Raw genomic sequence first — 24,240 nt, 5'->3', positions numbered from 1 at the left:
GGGCACAGTAGAAACCACCACCAAGGAACTGGTTATGAACAATGCGCTGCTTAAAAGACAGGCGACTGAGCTGCACGCTTCTCGGGAGGCGACTGAGCTGCAGCTGGACGATTACGAAGGCAGAATGAGGCGCAACAACGTTCTCATTCTAGGCGTGCCGGAGCGCGTGGAAGGTCAGGCCGCTGACCTGTTCGTGGAGGACCTTGTTCTCAAGCACCTGTAACCACGCAGACTCTCCAAATGTTTTTCTATTGATTGTGCTCATCGTGTTCCGAAGGGCCGCCCAAAGCCCGGTGGTGCGCCACCACGGCCTCTCCCGGCCCGGGTGTTTAATTTTTGGGACCGCGATGTTATCCTGCAAACTGCGAGAGCACCCCCCCCCCGCCCCCCCCGCTGAGCTTCGTGAACAGCAAAATCACGTTCTTCCCCGATTTCACCTTGAGAGTGCAGAAGCAGCGCCGCAGTTTTCTGGAGGTAAAACGTGCCATCAGGGACCAGGAGATTAAATATGCTATGATGTTCCCAGCCAAACTTAGAGTTGAAGCCAACGGTAAATTATGGTTTTTCATGAGACCGAAGGATGCCTGGGACTGGCTTGAGGGCTGGCGCACTGTTGGATAGAAGTCACGACGCAAGGTCCCCTCTGCAGCCGATGGAGCAGAAGATTGGCGACACCAAAGACGTTCCCCTCCGCATTCTGACTCATACTCTCAAAGCCACACAGGAGGACGCTAAATCAGTGGTCTGACTCTGATTTGTTTGACAATATCCGGACGAAGTGTGCCCTCAGAGGCACCCTGATGGTAGGGCAATTGTTGTGCTATGCACTTGAACCTGGTTTGTGGCTTCTATTTCAGCTGGGAGGGCCAGGAATTTCGGTTGAATGTTGAGGAAAGGATCGAAGGTTTTATGAGCAGGCCTAGATTGTTTCTTGATTCAGGTTAATCACGGGGGCGGCGGGGCCGGCGGGGGGGTTAGTCTGTGTTGTATTTACAATTGTTTTAGGGGGTGGAGTTGCTCACATTTCCTGAAGTTGTCTAAGGGTGGGCGACAGGCACTCTGCATGTTGGGGGTGGCGGGCGGTTCTAGTCCCGTTGTGCAGGGAGGCAGGGTGGGGAGTTCAACCGGATTTGGGGGAGTGGGGTGGAACTGTTGGAGTTGTTTTTTGGTTTTCTGCATCGGTGAAAGGTAATCTTTGGATAGCTAATATCTCGCATGGCATTATGAGTGTTGACATTGATACTGTGTTTCGCAACACTCATGCATTTTGATTGTTTTGCACCGCTCTGAATGACGACCCTGAGGAGACAGGCTGGGACGACCGATCAATCACACTAGTCGCACATTTGCTGTATTCTGATGGCGCCAAGACGGGGACTTATAGTGTCCACTTGAAACGTAAACGGTCTGGAGGACAAAATCAAAAGGGGTATTGTCCTGCAATATATTCACCGACATGCACTTGACATAGTATTGTTGCAAGAGACTCACTTGATGGGGAACTCATGTATGGCACTGAACAGGAAGGGTTACCGCATGATTGTGCACTCTGGGTTTACCACTGGCTCTAGAGGGGTTGGGGTGCTCCTGCGCAGGGGCTGCCCTTACATGGTGCAGAACACCTGGACAGATGTGCAGGGTAGATATGCAGCAAGTACGGGTATGTGGGAAGGTAGGGTACTTAATGTGGTTTCAGTCTTTGGATAGCCTGTGTGACCGACTCCCGCCCAGACCTGACCCAGCACAAGGCTCCCAACTCCAGGGATTCACAGATGCTTTGTGGGTGGTGGATGTATGGAGGTGGACACACCCCCACCACACACATTACACGCATCAATCGGGTGTCCATCGCAGTCGATCACGGATCGGCTATTTGTTTACTCATGCCCAAGATGTAAATGATTTCACAGAATCCACCCACTAGGCGTCCAGGCCCAATTATGGTACAGCTGTGGGCATTGAAGATACCCCATATTAAGGAAAGCCTCCGGCAAGATACAGATTAATATATTGACGAAAATGTGGGGTCAGTTGCGTCGACGGTTACAATTTGGGTGGCATATGGGGCAGTAATCAAGGGCAGGGCACGGTCTTTGATGGTAGGCTACAGAACTGAGCGTAAGCGGAGGGTGGTTGAATTGTAAAGGGATATTCTGCAATTGGAGGGGACCCTTTCTCAGGATCCTAACCCCGACAAAGGATCAAAATAAAAAGACAAGACTATAGACAGCTTCTGCTGGAGGAGGCTACTATGCGCTCCCTAGCCACGCGTCATAGGATTTATGAACAGGGTAAGCGTACGGGTAAGCTCCTGGCATGGCTGGAACATAAGGAGGTGGGTGCAAGCAATAACTGGCCCGGACGGCGTATTGATAACGGACCCCCAGGGGATTGTGGAAGTCTTTGCGTCTCACTTCGAGGGGGTGTATCGGGTCCCGCAGACCTCACAAGCCTCAATGTCTGCAGACCTCCTTGCTACCATAGACGTAGTGTGCCTTTCGCAACAGGATAGGGAGGTGCTGGAAGCGGATATTTCCGTGGGAGAGGTCCAAAAAGCAATACTGGATGCTCGGTCAGGTAAAGCGATGGGTCCTAATGGACTACCTATCGAGCTACTTAAACCAATGGCTACGAAGTTTGCACCCCACTTGTTAAACCTATATAATGAATGCTATGACTCTGGGCTGCTTCCGGCCGATATTCGCAACGCGGCTATTGTAGTTATCCACAAGTCCGGTAAGCCATCGTAAGACTGCAAATCGTACCGCCCTATCTCGCTGCTTACAGTGGAAGCAAAAATTCTGGCCAAAGTCTTGGCCAATCGTCTAGTCCCGTATCTTAATGATTTAATCCATCTAGATCAGTCGGGCTTTATGCCCGGAAGAAATACGGCTAGAAATCTGCGATGTGTACACGGGGTTATGGGGCAATTGGATACTCTAGAGGAGGAAGCGATCTTACTATCACTTGATGCTACCATGGCATTCGATACTATCGAATGGGAATATCTTTTTGCTGTCCTGGCGCGCATGGGGTTTGGACCCAAACTGATTGGTTGGATCAGGTTAATATATACACAGCCCATGGTGCACGTCACGGTTAACAATCATCGCTCCGCCTCTTTTCCCCTCCGTCGGGGCACACAGCAAGGTTGCCGGCTGTCACCGCTCCTCTTTGCCATTGTTTTGGAGCCACTGGCCGCCTGGATCAGGGGGGATCCGGGCATAAAGGGCATTAAATGGACTAGTGAGAATGAGGACCGAATATCGCTCTACGCGGATGACATTTTGCTCTATCTGGCCTCTCCAGCACGCTCCCTACAATGGGTGTTACACATTTTCACATCTTTGGCGCGCACTCGGGGTATCGGGTAAATTGGTCCAAATACCAGATGTATGCACTCTGGGGGGACCCCCCATATAGCCCTAGAGGTTATGACATATCAGTGGTTGCACAAGGTTTTCGGTATCTGGGCATTTTTATTGCCTCAGGTGTTAATCTGTTTTATGAGTGGAATCTGAAGGCGCCCCTTCAGTGCTTGAAGTCGAATTTTACTCATTGGAGGTCGTTGCCCCTTACTCTTTTGGGACGCACCTCCCTGTTTAAAATGCTCGCCCTCCCGCACTTTCTTTACACTTTGGAAAATGCTCCTAATCCAGTACCTAACTCCTATTTTTCACAAATTGAGGAGGTGGTGCTGTGGGAGGGTCGACCTCCACAGGTAGCCATAAATAAACTCACCATGGGATGGTATGATGGAGGTATAGGGCCGCCGGATCTGCGCCTCTACTATCAGGCGTCGCAGTTGACTGCCATCAACCGATGGGATTTTGGACCAGATGATGATCCTAATTTCAGAACGGATCATTGGTTTATGGGGAGGGGGGTTACAACAGGGTACTTTATACGAAGCATCGGAAGCTACAGATGACTGGCCCCACGGCTCGTATGGTGGAAGTGTGGCACGGAATTCAGCGAAAGCTGGGGTGGCATAACCGTCTCACCAAGGCTACTCCGTTGTGGGAACCGGATATATTGGGTCGTCTCAGTACATGTCCAGGGTTTGATAAATGGTACATGATCGGGATCTCCAGGGTAGGAGATATTTGGGTAAAAGGGAAAAAGGCCACATTTGCCGATCTTCAAGCTAAGTACCACCTTGCGCCGTTGGAGACTTTTAGGTATCTCCAAATTAGCCATGCTATTGACTTGACCCTGCCTAGGGGTGCCCTCCTTCCGGACTCATCGCCTCTACGGGATCGACTATTGTTAGATCCGATGGACCGTAAAGCCATCTCCCTAACATATAAAAAATTAGTAAATAACCGAACTGACCCAATGTTGAAATTACGGTCGAGCTGGGAACACGATCTGGGGGAGATTGATGATGAGGACTGGAGAGAGGCACTCGCTTCTCCCAGACAAGTGCCGATTCCTATGCGACTTCAACTGGTACAGCTCAAAGTGCTTCACAGGGTCTATTTCAACACCAAATTATTGTTTAGGTTGGGTAGGAGACCGGACCCGCTATGCCTCCGACGATGTAACCAGACCGGCACATTCCCACACATCTGGGACTGCCCTCACATACAACAGTATTGGACAGATGTCACCCGACAGCTAGCCAGGGCGTGTGGTAAACCTATTCATCCGTCCCCCAAACTATGTCTCCTCAATATTTGGGAGGCAACCGACCTCTCGCAAGCGGAACGATCGTGGGCCATGATGGGATGGGCAATTGCCAAACGCAATATTGCCCAGAAGTGGGGGTTGGGTGCGACGCCACGGGTGAGGAACTGGGCGACTGGTATGGACTATGCCATGATTGCCGAAAAAACTGTTCAAAGGGAGAGGTTGCCCCAAAAAGTGGGACCACAAATGGGGAAAGTGGAACAAATATAGGGGTGATATTTGTATTTCTCCCACGGTGGAATTGAGGAGGGAAAGGTGAGAGTTGATGAACAGGCTGGGAGGGACTGTGGTGGCCTCCACATCGGGTAGCCAATGATAGGACGTCTCTGTAGCTTGACCAAATACTTCTTTTCCTATCTTCTTGACCCTGCGAGGATGTTGCCAGTATAACAGACGAAACAATTGCGGGGGTTAGTGGAAGTGTGTACCCCGGTGCCCGAGTATGTTGCGAATCACTGTCATGTTGTTTTGCCTAGCCAAGGATGCATGTACACTGTCTTGACCCGATGCTTTTTTGTTATCAATAAAAATTGTTTAAAAAGAAAAGAATCGAAGAACTTTCAGTATATCCTTGAGGGACGCGATTCCAAACATAAATACGATCCTCAAATTTGAAAGATAATAAAAACTGACTATCAGGATGCAATGGAATGGAGAAAAAGGCATGGCATAAATCAGTTACGGTAAACCATCCTGCCTTCCATGGTATCTGGTACAAAATCACTGCAGGGGTAGGTACTATAGGGCAACATGGCACAACAATCTTGTTTATCTTTCGTAAATCTTGTACTACCCTATATTTCCCGTTAGGTTTCTTGATGCCAATTATAGTTAAGTTACAAGGACTACTCGTAATTTCTTTTAAAATGCCTTGTTCAACCATTCGATCAATTTCTGCTGCAACACCAGCTTTTATTTCATGACTCATTTTGTATTGTCAAGTATTTGGGTAAACTGCACCCTCCTTTACAGTCACTTTTACAGGATCCACATTTTTCATTAATCCCACCCCTTTTCCTGTAAAATCCCACACTTCAAGATTCACTGTTGTTTTGACCTCATTTGGTAAATCTTCTTTGGTCATTACAGAATATAATTAATCTACTTCTGTTCCTTGCTTTGCTAGCATGATTCTGTACACTCCATCTTCGTCTGGAGTCTGAATAGCAACACCATCCGGTGTGCAAAATATGGTACAATTCATCTTGCACAATAGATCCCTTCCTAATAAGTTCACAGGACTGGATTCACACACTACAAACGTATGCATTTCTTTGAATTTGCCAATACATACCTCCATTGGTTTTGTAATAGGGGTTCTAATTTGTGTATTAGTAACGCCCACTACTTGGATTGCTTCTCCCGAGAGGGGTAGGTTTGGCATGTCTGGGGTTCTCACAGTAGAACGGGTAGCATCAGTGTCCAATAAAAAGGTAATGTAATTTCCTTCCACCTTACCATCAGTATATGGACCTGACTGATCTGCCGGCAAGGATGCGCCAAGTACGCACTCCTCTTCCTCCCCCCTCAGGCAGCGTCATAAGGTGCTGTCATCAAAATAAGAATCCTGCAAAAGAAATTGCGATGTTACAAACTTTTTCTTACCACTTCCTTCTTGAAATCCCGTGTCTGTACTGTACTTTGCTTGACTCACAAAATTTGGCATAGGGGCAGGTGGCAATTGACTGTAGGTTTACAACCTCATTCTGCGTCTGTGGATTTAAATTTTGATTTGGGCCATTATTATTCTGTACATTTTTACACTCGTTTTTCCAATGCCCCAATTTTCCACACCCATAACAGGGAAACTTTTTCTTTGCCTCTTCTCTGCTCAATCGCCCTTTTGGTTTACCCTCATTATTCTCACCATGACCTTGCCCCCTTCCTGTATTTCCTGCCTAATTCTGTAGCTGGAGCTCTTGCTGCTCTGCTAATTTCACTTGAGCCCACATCACTTTCTCCTCTAAATTCTTTTGTCTATTTTCAATGTAATCTCCACAATACTTTGCATAATTTAAGATCTCATCTATGGGCTTCACTTGCCAGCACAAATTGTGCTGCTTAATCATTTGGGATATTTCTTGCCGTAACCTGGACACAAACCGATACACAAAATGAGTCCTGTCCTTATCTCCAATATTTTCAAATCCACTATACTGCTTGAACACCTGTAAAAGGCGCTCATAGTACGCATGTACAGACTCATTCTTTTCTTGAGTTGTTCTATCTATCTTTATCCAATCTGTTTCCTTTTGGGGGAATTTTCCCTTTTAAGAAAGTGATTACTTGATTATATGTCTTCATAACCCCCTGTCTTTTCATCTCTTGGGTACTCATCCCTAGGCCAATCAACTGTAATTTTACATTCTGTTCACAAATCAGCAAGCACCACTATGTCAAATAAACCATCCAAATCTTTCAACAAAGCCTTTGAGACCTTCACAAACCTCTCAACTTGCCTGCACCATTCCACTGGCTTTTCTCTCAAATTAGGGAAATCATTAGTAAATGATAAAATATCCTATCGGGTCCATGGGACATGTACATATCCCCCTCCTGGAACCTTTCTCATTGGGTACAATCTTTCAGCCTTCTCTGTTTCTTTCATCAAATATTCAGATGTCGATCTATTTGTCTGTGCTTCCTCTTTTTTCTTTGCCCATCTAACTTTCCATCTATCTAAATCTCCCCATTTTTGTAATATTGTCATCAACTCCTTTATCTGCAATTTTCTTCTTGACATATTCATGTTTTCCAAATCTTTATCAGAAAATTCTGCTCCATAGGGTTTCTGCAACACCTTGAATCTCCCCATCTCTATTCCCATTTCAGAGGCCAAATTTGTCAATTTTTCATGAAATATTTTTGTTTTTCTGGTTATGCTTCTGCAAATGAACAGCAACTCTTCCTCACTATAGATGTTTAACCTATCCAGTCCTACATTCCCAGCTATCATTTCTTCTTATTCAATCCTTAATTTAAAAATATCTAATAATTTTGGTGGTGGGTTTGGTTTTTCTATTTCTTGTGCCCATCTTTCTATTTCCCCTGGGGTTACTATTGTGGCACTTTTCGTCCCTGTGGATGTCTCTATTCGTACTTCTTTTGAGCAACCTGGGGTGACTCTTCTTGGTGTGTCTTGTATTTGCCCTCTTATTGGTAAGTCCATTATTGAAATCACTGACTCACATTCACTGGCCTGGTCATGAATTATTGATTTCTCTTTTCTCGGTTCAATGATGGGTGTAGTCATGACGGGTGTTTTAGGACAGTTTGATTTATCCCAATACAATGGGACAACAGGACCTATGGTCACTGGGATAGTCAAAGCTTCAGGATGCGTGTTTAACTGAGTAATTTTCTGTATGAATTCACTTAAGTTCTTATTTAACGCTTCCCTTTCTCATTCTTGTAATACCCTCTCCATTGTTTTTTCATGTACTACCTGTGGAACTAAAAGTATATCTAGAATTGGGGCACTCTGGGTAGTTCTATTAGATCTTTCTTGATAAGGCGTAGGATTTTTCATTAAATATCCTCTAAATAATCATCTTCTGAGTCTCCACTACCTGCCATTGTTAAGTGCTTTGTTTTCTCGGTGCATTTTCCTCCTGTCTGTTCCTCAGCCATCAATACAGGATATAATCCTTCTGTCACCATGGCTTGTCTCCACTGTTTCATCTGCCTATCTCTGGTTTCGCCTGGAAATTTAGCTAAAATCTGCTCAAGTTTCTGTCACTTCTTGATCTATCGCGCTCAAATGCTTCAGTCTCCCATTCTTCTAATGCCTCATTCTGTGTTAATCTGGGTCTGGGTTCTAATTCGTTCATTCTAGTACGTAAGTTATGTAGGATTCTTCCATTAAAGGTTCCAAACTCTGGAAAAGCTAGTATTCCATCATCTTTTTTGTGTTCTATCCAATTTCCTAACCCTACACAGGTATGATAGCCTCTTTCCATCATCATGTAAGATGTGGGCGTTTTCGGGGGAGGAATAAGAATCCCTTCTCTAATTTTAATGGGTTTATCCTTTTTTAAAATAATTTTTAATTTTCTGCATAAATGACATTTTCCTTTTCTCTCCGTACATTTTCCAAGATCTCCCTTTTATGTACTGTTCGTGGGCGAATCCGAAGTACCTTCTATCTGGACGATTCCGTATCAAAGTAGGATTGTGTCTCCACATGCAAGACCCACTATCTATTATTATTATTATTATTATTATTATTATTATTATTATTATTACTTCTATTTTCCGACTAATCAAATGTTCGCTTTTACTTTAACAATTGACCAATACCAGCGCAGCTCCTTATTCTTCTCACCAATCAGATTCTGTTTTGCTATGCGTTTAGCCAATACTAGCGCGGCTCTCTGTGACGTCCGTATCACTCCTTACTACTGACCCCTTCTTTATAATTCTTCACGTCAGTCACACGCCCGCTGTTACAACCAATTCCAGCGCGGCCCTCTGTGAGGTAAGTGCAGCACTCGCCCGTCCTTTACAAGGTAATGCGAAATCTTATTTTCTCACAATTTATGTGAAAATTTTATTAACAACTTAGAAACATTCGCTACTTTGTCTGATCCTCTAAATTTAAAGAATAGTCTATTTCTTTTGCTGCGAGTAAAACCTTTCCGCTTACTCTTCACTCAAGCATCAGAGATCCTGCTACTCCTTCAGTATTACCCTTTCTAGGTGATATAAGACCAAAGTTTCACCAGCGAACTCTTTTGCTACCAATTACTCTCACTTTTATACGAAGGAAAATAATCCCTAAATCAGTGCTTCTAGTCCTGCATAACTTTCAGCACCTTCTTGATCCAGACAAGTGACCTCACTGCAGTGTGGCTTCCATTCGCCAACCGCTATTCAATATTCCCGGGAATTTCCAGACAACATAGAACAGAATACAACCGAATAACGGTGTTAATGCATAAATCAATAATTCAATCCACAATTTCTCTACCTAACTAGAACCCTAACCATAGCTCTGCTACCAAGAAATTCTGATCCCGCAGTTTACTAGCTTGTCGTTACACTCACACACAATATACTCACCTGGGCCCATATACATTCATACAATAAGCTAGTAATTAGGCCTGGGCGAAAATTTCGTTCCGCTTGCGGAATTTGCGATATTTTGACACTTTCGCGTTCTGCAGAGAGCGTGAAAAGGTAAAAACTTTCGCAATCTTCCGCCATATGGAAGTATTTTTCTTGTTCGCGCTTTAAAAATGCGTTCTCGCGTGCGGTAGCGACTTACCGGGTCCCTGCGTTCGCCGACGAGTTTTCCTATCCGTTCACGTGCACCACGAGATGTTGGATTGTTGGTAGCCGGTCTCGCTATCCCGCTAGAGTTTGCGATCGCAAACACGTCATTCGACCTGGAACAGGAAATGAGCATCGCGAGCAAGATGGCCGCGCCCATTAGCGACCGCATGGGCAAGTTAGAGGTAAATTTCCCCTCGAGCACGCAAAAACACATCGCGAACGGGCGGAAAAAGTAATCTCCGCATCTTCGCGAAAGTTCTGTGTGCTCGCGGAGATTTTGAGCAATTTCGCGATAGTTTGCGAAAGTCAATTTCGCAAATTCCGCCCACCCCTACCTGTAATACCGCCGGAGTCAATTTTGTTTTACCTGCAATATTTTGTTATCTTTACCCAAATCATACCAATCCAAAATCCTTAACAATAAATTTCCTCTGGACAAAAGGGTTTCTCCAATAATCACAGACGCGAAGAGTTTTAAAAGTTTTATCTAATCAATAATTTTGTGAGTCAAGGATCAAAAACATGTTAACATCGAGTTTCATTCAAGAAGAAATCAAGTTTAGTTCAAATAATAAGTCTCAGTACAATATTATGATGACAGTACCTGTAAAGGGAGAAGAAGAGAGCAGGCACAAGGACAGATTTCACAGATTTATATTTACCTAAGGTGATAGATGAACCCAACTCCTTGAAGATGGGCCAGACGGAGTCCACCGGGACAGGTGGAAGACAGAGGTTCAGGACAAGTTCAGAACTGGGAAGGTGACCTCTTCTAAGTGCAACACCAGCGTCGCACCCTCTCTGGCACTACTCTCATCGATCTTTCTTCCGCAATTCCCCTTCTAGATGATTGGATTATCGTTCAGTATTTTCAGTCTCTCGAGCAGGCTCTCTGGTATCTGCAAGGTCTGAGACAGCATCTCGGACAGCGTCTGTGGCAGCATACGTGTCGGGTCGGATTCAGACATCTAACTAACCTACCTCAATTATACTATTCTGTGTTTGTGTACCACCCCCGAATGTTTCAATATCTTGTTTCCCCCTACTTCTGATTGGACAGGGCAAGAAGGTGGGTTCATCACACCATATTAAATGTAATATTTTTCTTTAGGCTCTTTGTTCTATGTTTCTGCCCCTTAATTTACTTTCCCAAAGCTTTATTCCCACCCGCATTTCATATTAGGATCAATACAATTTATACACTTTGTTTTAATTGTTGCTCTTGTCCCGGTCGATGGGTTAAGTTCTCATGGGATTCTCCTTCAGCTTGTCCTTGGCTGGGTTTCAACTGTGTCATCATAGTTCCGGGCAGGGTTTAGTGCGCGTGTGCACAGATCAGGTGGGATAGGAATTTCAGTCACCCTCCAAGGCCCAAATATGAACTAATAATAAAGTCAGAAAAAGACATGTTAGAATAGGAAAATAAATGGATTCACTGTATACCACTTATCAATACTCTATAATCCCATTTAATTATAATAATCTTTCGCATTAGCAATTTAGTAGAACTTGCAAGGTTTAGTTTAAGCAGTAGCATGTGAGTCTCAAGCGGCTAATTTTAAGAGCTATTGCGCAGCTGCAAAAGTTTCCCTCCAAGCATAGAAACGTCATACTACGTAGATGCAGTAGACGCATACGCAGTGAAATTCCAGCGTTTTGTCGGCCATTTTAAGACACTCAGGTTACTGGTTAATAATACACATATGAAAGTATCCCATAGATACGATATATTTTGTGTAATGCAATTTCTGATGGATACATCTGCCAGTGGATTCCTCACCTCGTGAATATCCCCTGCGCAAGCAACATTCGGAAACTTTTGTAGCATTCCACGCCGATGAGGTCGAAGACGACGTCACAGAGACACGGCCCCGCTCGCGATTCCGCTGACGTCACCGGCTCCATAAGAAGACCACGTCGGCGTGATGACGTCAGTTCCCTTTTTTCCGCGCCGTCGACGCCAACGGATTTCGGGAATTGCTGTTGGTAGCTTCACTGTTACTTTGTGTTTTTCTGGTTTTCTCTGTTTCTCTTTCGAGAAATATGTCGACAAGGAAGTCGGGCTTCAAGCCCTGTCGGGAATGTGGCAAGCACATGTCAATTACAGACCCACATGAAGACTGTGTTTGGTGTCTCTCGTCCGACCATGATGTGGAGGGTTGTTCTTGTTGCCGGAAGATGAGTTCTAAAGCTCTTAAAAAAAGGGAGGCAAAGCTTTTCATCGCCAGGATGACGAAAGAAAAGAGAGGAAGGAGAAAGTCCAGGTCGAGGTCGGCGTCCAAATCGACTTCGGGACATGCTTCGAGAGGCAAGAAGCATAAGAAGAAGAGGAGGCATTCTTCACGGCATCACTCCGATAAGAGTTCGGCCCTGAAGTCGAAGTCGCCGGCTCGGCGTCGGAGGGAATCTGTGTCTCCTTCTCCAGTCCCGGCCTCACCTCTAGTTCCTTCTTCTCCGGTGGCTTCGCTGGCTCTGACTTCATCTCCGGTTCCGGTGATATCCCCGACGCCGGCTTCATCTCCGGCTGCGGATTCATCTCCGGCCCCGGGTGAGGATCTTCCAGTCCCGGGTGAGCCTGCGATGCCGCTTATTCCACCGTCGGCGCCGGTAGGCCCGAGTCCGGTGATGCCTGACCAGTACCCTGCTTTCCCTGGACCAGGTCAGGACCCCTCGCATTATCTAAATGCAATGTATGGGGTATTTTCGAGGGCCATGTATACCACTGGTGCACCTGCGGGTCCGATTGGTCCAATGGCTTTTAACTTGGGAGTGCCGCAGGTCTATCCTCAAGCTCCATTCATGCCGTTCTTTCAAGCGACGCCGTCTTGGCATCTACCGGCGCCGAGGACGTCGACTCCGCTTCCCTCTTCACTGGCGCCGCCTCTACCTCGTTTGACGCCGGCTGCTCCTGTGGATCCACGTTCGACGCCGCTGCCGGCGCCGGCGGATTCGAACACGGCGCCGCCGACGCCGCTGGAGCGGATTCGATCCAGAAGGAAGGCACAGAGTGGTGGATGAAAGGAGGTATCTTTTGGAGGAAGCTGAACCTGAAGAGGGAGAGTTGGTTGAGTCAGATGAGGTGTATGAGGAGCTAAAGGACGCAAGTGGTTTGGATTTGTCTCCAGAATGGGAGATCACTCCTCCATCAGATGAGCCCTCAAAGGATGCAGCGCCGTATCATGCGGTTATCAGGAAGGCTGCGGAACTGCTTGATCTCCAGTTGCCTACTACGGAGTTTAAGTCAAATATATTAACTGAGGTATTGCATTCTCCTACGGCAGTGTCGGAGCCATTGCTTCCCTTCAATGAGGCTATTGTTGACCCTGTGGTAGAGGTCTGGCGTAAGCCTTTTTCTGCTCCTGCGGTTTCCAAGACTGTTGCTAGGAGATACAGAGCAGCCCCAGGGGACCCTGAGTTTTTAACATCACACCCTTCGCCTGAGAGCCTGGTGATTTAGGCAGCTTGTTCGGGGAAGTCCAGGGGTGCTTTTCCGCAGGTACCTGGTGACAGAGAGGCTACGAAACTAGATCAGTCGGCCAAGAAGGTCTTTTCATCGGCCAGCATGGCACTTAAATCAACAAATGCAACTTGCCTCTTGGGACGATATGTGCATGCGCTTACGGATTCGGCTTAGAAACTGGCGCCGAAACTGTCTAAGGAGGATAGGGCTGGATTCAATGAAATCTTGTCGGATGCCCAGGCGGCTGCACGCCAGGTGATCCAGAGTGGGTTGGACACGGCGGATTCGGTGGCGAGAGTCATGGGATCTTCTGTCGCCACCAGAAGGAGTACATGGTTAAGATCTTCGGAGTTTTCACAGGATGTGCAATCGACTCTTTTGGACCTGCCATTTGATGGATCTGGCCTGTTTGGCAAAAAGGCACATGCTGCTCTGGAGCGTTTCAAAGACAGCAAGGCGATAGCTAAATCTCTGGGCCTGCAGTCTCAGTGGAGGGGGTCTTTTAAAAGATATAGAGGGTTCGGAAGGACATCTTTTCGATCCTATAGACAGACCCAGCAGCAAGGTTCCTCGTCTAGAGGTTACAGAGGAAGAATCAGGCGTCGCTCACGTGGCCGTCAGCTCTCCTCCTCCTCTTCCTCCTCCTCAGCCCCTCCCACCACCGCAAAGCAGCCCTAGATCCGCCATTCCGGATCATGCTGGTCCTGTGGGGGGGCCGGCTTACCCATTTTCTGCAAGATTGGGAGTCTGTAACTACAGATCTCTGGGTTCTGGATCTTGTATAAAATGGGTACTCCCTTCCCTTTCGGGAGTTCCCTCCGAACTACCCTCCTTGTCAAGGTGCTTGCTCTGAGGACCACCGTCTTCTCCTGCAGGAGGAAGTCCTGAAGCTGTTTCAAAAAGGTGCGATAGAGGTGGTTCCAGAGCAGGAGAGGGGTCAGGGATGCTACTCCCGGTATTTCCTGATTCCGAAAAAGGACGGCAGGTTGCGTCCGATATTGGACCTCAGGATCTTGAATTTTTATCTGAAGCAAGAGAAGTTCAAGATGCTCACCCTTGCACAGGTTCTTCAAGCGCTGAATCAGGAGGACTGGATGGTGTCGCTCGACTTTCAGGATGCGTATTTTCACATCCCCATCCTGAAGTCGCACAGGAAGTATCTCCGGTTTACGGTAGGGTCGCAACATTATCAGTTTGCGTTCCTTCCGTTTAATCTTACTTCGGCACTTCGAGTCTTCACGAAGGTGATGGCAGTGGTGGCAGCCCATCTCAGAAGGTCGGGGGTCTCGGTTTTCCCTTATTTGGACGACTGGCTGATCAAGGCGGAGTCGCCAGAGAAGGTGCTGCGTCATCTGCAGGATACAACTCAGCTGTTGTTCAAATTGGGTATTTCGATAAACGTGCCCAAGTCTCACCTGGTGCCCTCTCAGCGCAACCTGTTCATAGGTGCGGTACTGGACACTACTGTTTGTCGAGCATTCCCTCCTCCTCAAAGGATTCTCGACATACAGGAAATGATTCCTTTATTTTACAACGGAGCGGTCGTTCCAGTTCTGAAGGTCCTTCGCCTGCTCGGTCTGTTCGCCTCCTGCATCCTGTTGGTCAACCATGCAAGGTGGAACATGAGGGCGCTCCAGTGGTGTCTCCGCAAGCAGTGGTATCAGCACAAGGGAGAGCTCAGGGAGTCTGTGAGGATCTCCAGAGAAGCTGCAGCGGATCTATCTTGGTGGAGCGTGGAGGGCAATCTGTCCCAAGGAAAGCCCTTTCATCTACCTCCATCGGTGGCAACAGTGATAACGGATGCATCCACCTTAGGGTGGGGTGCTCATCTGGGGGATCTGGAGATCAAGGGTCTTTGGTCTCCAGAGGAAAGGTTGCTTCACATCAACCTTCTGGAATTGCGGGCGATTCGTTTGGCGCTCAAGGCCTTCCTCCCTTCCCTTCGCGGTCGGTCTGTTCAAGTCCTGACGGACAACACTACCGCGATGTGGTATATAAACAAACAGGGAGGGGTGGGGTCTCTTTGTCTCTGCAGAGAGGCTCTGCGTCTATGGTCCTGTGCTCAGGACTGTCAGATTTGTCTGATGGCAAATCATCTGGCCGGGGTGCTGAACGTACGTGCAGACAGTCTCAGTCGGCGGTTCTCCGCCGATCACGAGTGGAGGCTTCATCCGGAGGTAGTTCGTCACGTCTTTCGGATGTGGGGAACTCCTCGGGTGGACCTGTTTGCCACTCACGAGAATGCTCACTGCCCGTCATTCTGCAGTCTCCAGTATCCGATGCAGGGAGCGTTGGGGGACGCGTTTCAGTTGAGTTGGAGCTCTCGACTCCTTTACGCGTTTCCTCCCATACCCTTGATTCCTCAGGTTCTGAGGAAGATTCGCCAAGACCGGGCCCAAGTCATATTGATCGCCCCGGATTGGCCAAGAAGGGTGTGGTATACAGATCTTCTCCACCTCTCCTCGTACCCTCCGCTCCGTCTCCCTCTGGGGGTAGACCTCTCATAGTCGGAGGGGCAGGTTCTACACCCCCACCTCCAGAGCTTACACCTTCATGCCTGGAGATTGAACGGGGCAACCTGAATTCTTATTCTCTCCCGCCTGATGTGGTAGATGTAATTTTGTCTGCCAGACGTCATTCCACCAAATCTATATATTCATATAGGTGGTCTAAATTTGTGCTTTGGTGCGGAGAGAAGTCCATTGATCCCTTGAAGGCTCGTCTATCTAACATTCTACAGATTGCCCTTTCACTTGCTCAGCAGGCTTTGCTGTGGCTACTGTGAAAGGATCCTTATCGGCTTTCCTTTGTTTTCCGGATCAGCCGTCATTATTCAAGTCACCTATTGTTCTTCGTTTTATAAAGGGCCTTACAAACAAGTTTCCTCCAACTCCCTTTATTATGCCTCAATGGGACTTAAACCTTGTATTAACTTATCTTATGGGTTCTCCCTTCGAGCCCTTACACAAGTGTCCCTTGAGGCTGTTGTCCTTTAAGATGGTATTCCTCATTGCAATCACCTCGGCAAGGAGGGTAAGTGAGCTTCAAGCTCTAATTTCAAAACCCCCATTCTTCACTGTTCATGCTGACCGAATGGTACTCAGGACCAGGGCTGCGTTTTTGCCTAAGGTGGTAACTCCCTTCCATCTGGGGCAGTCCATTACCCTTCCTTCCTTCTATCCTCCCCCTCACCCTTCCAAGGAGGAGGAGCGGCTTCACCGCTTGGACCCTAAGAGGGCGGTGAGCTTCTACCTGGACAGGACAAAGGACTTCAGGGTTGATGATCGTGGGCTTTGCTGGCTGCAGGAAAGGTCGAGCGGTGCACAAGCGCACACTTTCCAGGTGGATTGGCTTGTGCATCAAGATATGCTACTCCCTGGCTGGTAAGGAACCTCCGGAGGGTTTGAGAGCTCATTCCACTAGAGCAAAGTCTTCCACGTCTGCTTTGTCTAGGGGTGTTCCTGTGGAGGACATTTGTAGGGCGGCAACTTGGGCCTCCCTCCACACCTTCGCAAAACATTATTGCTTAGACACCGAGGTGAGCCCCCTACATGCCACCTAGCACTGTTACTTTGGCCTTGCCGGCCCGAAGGGATGTAGGCAGTGGTTGAGCTGTACGACTGATGATTCCAATAAAGATCTTGTTTGTTCAAAAAAAAAAAAAAACACCGAGGTCAGGAGGGACGGACACTTTGCGCGATCCGTCCTTCAGGACTTTCTGGTATAGAAGGGTGGACACCCTCCTCCGGGAGGGAGGACTGCTGTGGAATCTATTCACGAGGTGAGGAATCCACTGGCAGATGTATCCATCAGAAGAACAAGTTACTTACCTTCGGTAACGCTTTTTCTGGTGGATACAGTATCTGCCTGTGGATTCCTCACTGACCCACCCGCCTCCCCGTTGTCCATCCTTCTATACCTGTAATTCTATTGATGGTATTTCAAATGTGTTTTGTTACTGTCAAAGGCATTATGTTATTTCTTGTGCCTTGCTATTTATTCTCCACACTGTGTGTGTTGCTGTGCATATCATGTACTGTGTATACTGTGTATATATTGCTGTCAGTCCGTCCGTGTGCCTCGAAGGCACGGAAAAAAGGGCGGAACTGACGTCATCACGCCGACAAGGTCTTCTTATGGAGCCGGTGACGTCAGCGGAGTCGCGAGCGGAGCCGTGTCTCTGTGACGTTGTCTTCAACCTCATCGGCGTGGACTGCTACAAAAGTTTCCGAATGTTGCTGGCGCAGGGGATATTCACGAGGTGAGGAATCCACAGGCAGATACTGTATCCACCAGAAAAAGCGTTACCGAAGGTAAGTAACTTGTTCATTAGTATTTACAAACAGGTTGATTAAAGTTTTACGTGTTATTGGAGAGGATTGCATCCGAGCAAGTTTCTTCCTTACGAAACCTTGCTCCATCACTGAAGAGCTCGGTACTGTTCCATTAAAACTACAGTATCCCTGCCAGTGTTCTGCCCAGGATCTAAAAAGGATGGTTGCTGTCCTGTCTGAGAGCGTAGCCTACATTTTGGAGACTAATCCTTACTTTTGAAGGGCAAATGCACCGTTTTTAGACCAGGAATAAGAGAGTGACTGACAATCTCCACGGGGGAGGGGGCAAGCAGGAGCTACTGGGCCTAAGTTGTGAGGCAGAATTCCTGTGCATCAGATGTCCTAGGGTCTGCCCCACTGTGGCTCTGAAAACTGGGTCAAGTACAAACCCTTCAGCACTTGACTCGCTGTGTTGGTGACGATGAGCAGTCCCATGCTTCTTAGTAATATAGCGGTGCTTCAAGCTCAGAACTCAGTAGTCACCCAGCAGCACAATAAAGTATTGTCCAACCCAGTCCTTATCTTTTATAAAAAAGACAATACTTCAATTTAACCAAAATACTCTACATTACGGTTTACAGGTACAAAACCTGCTGGCGAGTGAGACCATTGTACCCCTGGAACATGGTTCCTTCCTCTTGTTTCTCTCTCTCTCTCCTGCCCCTTTTATGACAGGTTTCAGTTGCAGTGCTCCCCTCCCCTTTTACTCTTTGTGCATTCACTTGGTCCATGTTCATTTCTCTCCAATGTGCGCTCTTCAGAGGGGAGATTAAGGCTCGGACCCGCATCTGGTTCTCTCTCCCTCCTCCAGGAGGAGAAGCTCCTGCTGTGAGTGCTTCAGCCCTCGGTTACAGTCCTCCGAGGCAGCTACGGAGGCCACCACCCAGCGTTTGTTCTGGAAGGTAGGCTCCGGCGTCGTTGATGGTCTTCAGCTTGTCTCAGGCAGTCTTCTGTGCATCATGTGAATTGTGGGGTCGGAGATCATGGTGCTGCAGCGGGTGCTTCTTTTGAAAATACAAAAAAGGGGGGAGCCTATATCATCCTCTAGAGCCTGGGCTACACCAAAAACCAGGAAAAAAGAGCTCTAGCAGGATAAATTCACCTAAGATTTAATCGAGATAACTTAGCATTGGTTAGCAATACGTTGAGTAAATCGAACTATGCACTAAATCATTAGTTTTATATACAACTATTATCAATTGTAATGCAGTCAAGAAGGACACAGACGGAAGGAGGAGCCAAGATGGCGACCGGAGCAGTCGCTTGAGCGCCCGGCTCCGTCGGCCCTTGGCCTCAGACTATCATCCTGATTCCTATCCTTGCCGATTTTCGAGGTGCAACGCGTGCGACGACGCGCTGACTGCGCCGCCGCTTTCCCGAAGTCTTAGCCCGCCCGGATGCCGGAGTTCTTGGTGCCTTTGTTCCCCGCACTGGACCCCTGCTCTACTGTGGCCTCGGCCGGCCCCCTGGAAGCGTCGCAGTCACCGGACCCGCTGGTGCAAATCTGAGCCCCGAGGTCCCGATCCCGCCTCACGCCACGGACGGTCGCCGGGGGAGCCGGGGGAGAGACGCCCGGACGCCTCCTGCACCCTGCACCTGACGGGCTGGAGCTAGAGGGTAAGCCCCGGCGTGACGGGTCTCCTACCCCGCTCTGTGGACCACGCTGTGGAAGGCTGCAGACCCCCTTCTTCTATGGTCTAGTCGGCTGCAAGAGAGCCCGAGGGAGGGGAAGCGACTGTTGGCTTTCACCTGTTGCGGCGCAGACCTGTTGGGAATTGCCTCCTTGTCACGATCTCCCCCCTGGCCACGGTACCGTTCAGCGGTAAAACATGGCGCTGATTGCCTGCTCGCTGCTGGGGGGTGATGCTCCGGTCTCGCCCGCTGCCCGCTTCGCCCTCCCTCTACCAGACTCCAGCTCCCCAGTGCCGTCCCGGATTGCTGCCGCTGTGGGGGCGCAGCTTCCGCTGACATACGGCTCCGTTCTGGCTGCCCTGCGGGACTTTCGTCTGCAATTGTGTGTCTGCTTGCAAACGCTGAGTGAGCGGTTCGACTCTACACTGTCTGCTGCGGGTCGTGAGCGCCCCGTTTGTGATCAACAAGACGTGTGTCTGCCAGTGCTGTGGTCCTCCTGCGGGGAAGTAACGACTGGGTGTAGCGGTGCTCCACTGGTGTCTGCGTTTGGCTTTCCCGGCGCTCAGGATCAATCGCTCTCCTGCTCAATGGCGGATACTTTGTTTCCCCGGTCATTGCTGCCTGCTTTGTTGTTGCCTGCCTCACCGTGCCCGCAGGACCTTCCAGCTGAACTACACCTGACGACCTCGAGGAACCGTTCACGGTGGCCTACGGCTCCTTTTATGTGGAACTCATGTACTTTACAAGCCAGGTCTGGATTTTATATGGTGTGCAAGGGGACCTCAATAGATGATCGGCGGCCATTTTGTGACTCTACTTCTCCATCTTCTTCCAAGCGGCCATATTGTCTTTGTCTGTTCGGGATGCGGGGCATTCACGAGGGGGCGGGTCTAATCGTAAGCCCGCGATCGGGCCAGGGCTAGATTACTTTCTATCATCATAGTTTCACGGACGGGCTGGACTGGGACTGGAATTGTTTGCATATGTTGTGCGCACTCGTCGCGATCTGTCTGCCTTCATTTCCTTGTTGTTACATGCTATCTTCACACGACCGCCTTTGGGTGTAGTGGGGTTTCAGTGTGTGGAGGCTTGGTTGGCCGGTGGTGTCGGGCGCTCCGAGGATACGTGGGCTCCTCCCCGCCTCCTTTCTTCTTTCTTCTCTTAGTTTCTTTGCTCTATTCCTACTTTCTCTCTCGTCTATATTTCGGGTTCATTGGGCGACAGGCACTATGCTGGGGGGGGGGCAGGCCATAGCCTCCGCATTGGTGTAGGGTGGGGGGGTAATTTACTGTTTCTTTTTAGTTCTATGGGCCTCTTTCTTTCATGTCTCTGCGCTATACTTGTTTCGATTCGGGGTCCGGGTGTGGGGTGGATTGAGTGGGGGCGGCTTTTAGGGGGTGCGTATTTACTACTGTGATGATCCTGTTATCTAACTGCATCGCCTTACTGTATGAGATTTTCTATGGCTGTTTTAATGATGCTGCTGCTCTCCAGTGTATGAAGCCGACTCGCGGACTCGAATCTCCTTGTTTCTATCCTTTACTGATTTCTTTCTCGATAAAAATTTTTTTGAAAACCTTAAAATTAACCTTCACTTCTCCTTCCCCTGGTGTCAAGGATCCCTCCAGTGTATGAATCCTGAATTATTGCTAATCTTGACCTTGACGCACAGGGGATGTACTGTTTGTCTCTGTGCTCAACCGTATTGTGGCCGGCCTGATGGTTGTAGGCCCGTATTTGTTCTTTTACTATGCATAAATAAAGGTTTTAAAAAAAAAAAAAAAAAAGACACAGACAAAAAAATATATACAGACAATGTTTTAACTTTTTAGGGTTTCAACACCAATAGTCTAACAAACAACCCCATACACACAGGTTGTAATGAATAATCAAGAAACTATTTAGAGACTGTATATTTATAAAATCTTCACATATTCAAAGAATTCAATCTTTTGCTAGGTGAACATTATACAAGCAATGACTGACAAATCCTTTACTCAAGGAAAGGAGGGGTCAGTCACCATGTAAGAAACTGTAAATTGCATAAAACAGCGGCAACTCTTGGGTGAATGCCTTGGGTCACAGCCGCAAACCACAAGACAGTGTGGAAAATGAATGATTTAATGCATAGTTCGATTTACTCTATAAGAAACTATTGAAAAGTTCTTTCTATTAAATCTTTAGTAAATTTATCCTGTTAGATCTTTTTCTCTTGTTTGCTGGTACTTCTTTAGCGGCAGTGCAGCTCTAACTCTACTGACAGCGATGAGGCAGCGGTGCTGTCCTTGGGAGCTCCAGGCAGTCGTTGCAGTGTTTTTTCAGCTTCAGCCACAATTTCAAGGCCTGCAGCGGTCCAATCTGCTCAGGCACAATTATAAAGTTCATAGTGCCACAGTCTGACTGGGCACTCTTCAGAGCAGAGCTGTTGTGCAGGCCACTCCGGCACAACTTCAAGGTTACAACGGCTTTGTCTGCTCAGCCAAAATTCAGGGGCAGTGCCCTAGACCAGGGCAAGAGAGTTTGCACTTGGGCTGTGAGCTGCTAAGACCCCCTCTCTCTCGCCTCACTGAATGCATACGGGCAGCTACTTATGGTCAGCCTGTTCGGTTGCTCCTTCTTTAGGGTTGTTGCACACCTTCCCTTTCTTCTAAGGCATATAACCTCTAGGTGCTTCAGGACGTGGGAGACAGCTCTTCGTTCAGGTCAGACTCCAGGTGATGTCCACTCACCTTTGGGAAGCTGGCTGTCTGGTGGTACAGCAGTCTAAAGAGTTATCCGAGGAGCGCTCCTTTCCTTGATCAAGAATCTGTGGACTGGGACAAGTAGGTCTGCAGCTCCCCCTTTTATACAGTCAAAGCAGATGGGAGATGCTTTTTATGTTGTATTCGCGGAACCGGTTTGTGTTGGTTCTTCTTTCATGTGTCGTTCCCAGGCTGACCTCTAGACAGTCTTCATGTAGTGATGCTCCTTACAACTGGGTCGTCTCCAGTTTGGAGCACCCACAACTATGGCACAAAAGTGTGACCATTCTGCACCTGCTCCCAAAAGGTCAGAACTGCTTGGAAGTCAATTCTACCAATTTAATGATTTGGCTATTTGCTGGAAAAATGTAGTGACTGGTCCTAGAATTTATGTATATTTCCCTAAAACTGAAAAGAGGACCTCTCTGTATATGAGGGAGCAAATCTGCGCAGGGATCGAGTCGTATTTGAAACCTAAAGGCGAGTTATTGTTCTTTAGCACACATATATGCAGGCCTGGTAATGTCACCGAAAGTGGCTATTTCTAATACTACCAGTCAGCCATCTTCAGTTATTTTGATGCTTTTACTGAAACGTTGTTGATACATACTTCATTGTCTAGGTCTTACTAGCCAGAGCTTTGAGGAAGGTGAGTAGCCTTTTTTTGTTTATTTATGGTATGTTTTCACATTGAGAGTGTTTTCTGAAACTATCCATTCACAACTTACTTCCGGATAGACTTATTATTGCAGTGTGACAGGCAGAAACCTAACTGAGATTTGCATTCTACCGGACTTGAAATAGAATTTCTGAACAATTGTATTTATTTTTTTCGAATGAAAGTAAAGAAAAGATATTAAAGTTTTTAGTTCCATGCTAGGTCGTATTTATTTAGAATTTTGCTTATCTTTTCAGGCCTCCGAAAATCTGACAAGCTGACGTCATGGAAAGGTATCCTGGTTGAAAAGAAGAGCTCTTCAGATTGAAAAATAACTTGAATTCTTCTGGTTATTGGCGTCACTTGATGCTGCTGTTGATTTGTAGACGTTGAGCAATTTCCTGAAGTGTTTTTTTTCTTTTTAAAAGAAAACGTTTTTCTAAAAGCACGTGTTTCACAAGTATTTTATTTATTTTAACGCAACTCACATGTACTATTTATGCATATAATGAACGACTTCTTTCAACGGTAAAATTATGGTTGAATACTCAGCTGATACTAAACGGCAGCAAATGTAATTGAACAAAAATCTTTTTATCACGCATCAGTATCTTGTTCCAGAAACTGCAACATTTCAGTAGTTTGTAGCATTGCGGCTGACTGTGTGTTATCGTATTCGGAGCAGAAAATTATTGGTCTCTAATCGGAAGCTGTTCAACCGATAACAGAATTTTTTTTTAGCAGAAAAGATATTGATTATGTATGTATTATAGAGCCTGCGCCATTGACCACCTCACTACACATAACTGTTTGCAATCAGTTTTGCTTTGAGAAATTTGTGTATCTTAAGAACCCAAGAGAGAATAGTTTTTCTGAGGTCAGACCGCATCATGTTCCTCTGTTGTTGAAGCAAATAAATACTGTTTTTTTAAACAGTGAAGTTGGTGGGTGTCTTTTTGGTACTTGTCATTTTCTCCTCCCATGGTTTCTCCTTTTTAACTTATGCCACGTTTCACTTCCTTATTTTCCATTCAGCCCTTCAATTATTTACTCTTTTCATCCTACCTCCAATGTATCGATTACTGCTTAGCAACAAAAGAAGCACTGACTCTGAATTTGTTGTTAAAGGTGTGGATTACATAGTCTGCTAATGCTCCCAGGTTTTGACGATAGTGTGATTAGCATGAACAGAAAGGACACAACATTGATTGTATGTGACATATATACAAAATACACATTTTAATTGAGTGGCACATTTTATTTACTTTTTTTTTTAACACCATTTTTTATTTTTATTTTGTATTACATGTGTGATATCGAACCATGTTCACTTTGTCGTGTCTTTACATGATATACCATCATTGCAGCAAAGTATAGATCAACCTGATCAACTGCCGTTGAATCACGATTGCCGCACCTACTAGCAGATCCTGTTCTCAGACTATAAAC

At 47.1% G+C, this 24,240-nt stretch overlaps 1 protein-coding gene across 1 annotated transcript in view; it reads left to right on the top strand.

Moving 5' to 3' along the window:
* MZT1 (mitotic spindle organizing protein 1) overlaps positions 1-23,731 on the top strand; it is an 88,349-nt gene extending 64,618 nt beyond the window's left edge. Inside the window, exon 3 of the mRNA XM_085621998.1 lies at positions 23,049-23,731. Coding sequence (XP_085478124.1) covers positions 23,049-23,072 — 24 coding nt within the window. The 3' untranslated portion in view covers positions 23,073-23,731. The remainder of the gene's footprint in view (positions 1-23,048) is intronic.
* The last annotated feature ends 509 nt before the right edge of the window (positions 23,732-24,240 follow it).

Source organism: Triturus cristatus, chromosome 8 (assembly GCF_964204655.1).
Source record: "Triturus cristatus chromosome 8, aTriCri1.1, whole genome shotgun sequence".
NCBI lineage: Eukaryota > Metazoa > Chordata > Amphibia > Caudata > Salamandridae > Triturus > Triturus cristatus.
The sequence above is the reverse complement of the archived record's forward strand: the minus strand, read 5'-3'. Positions and strand labels throughout refer to the sequence as shown.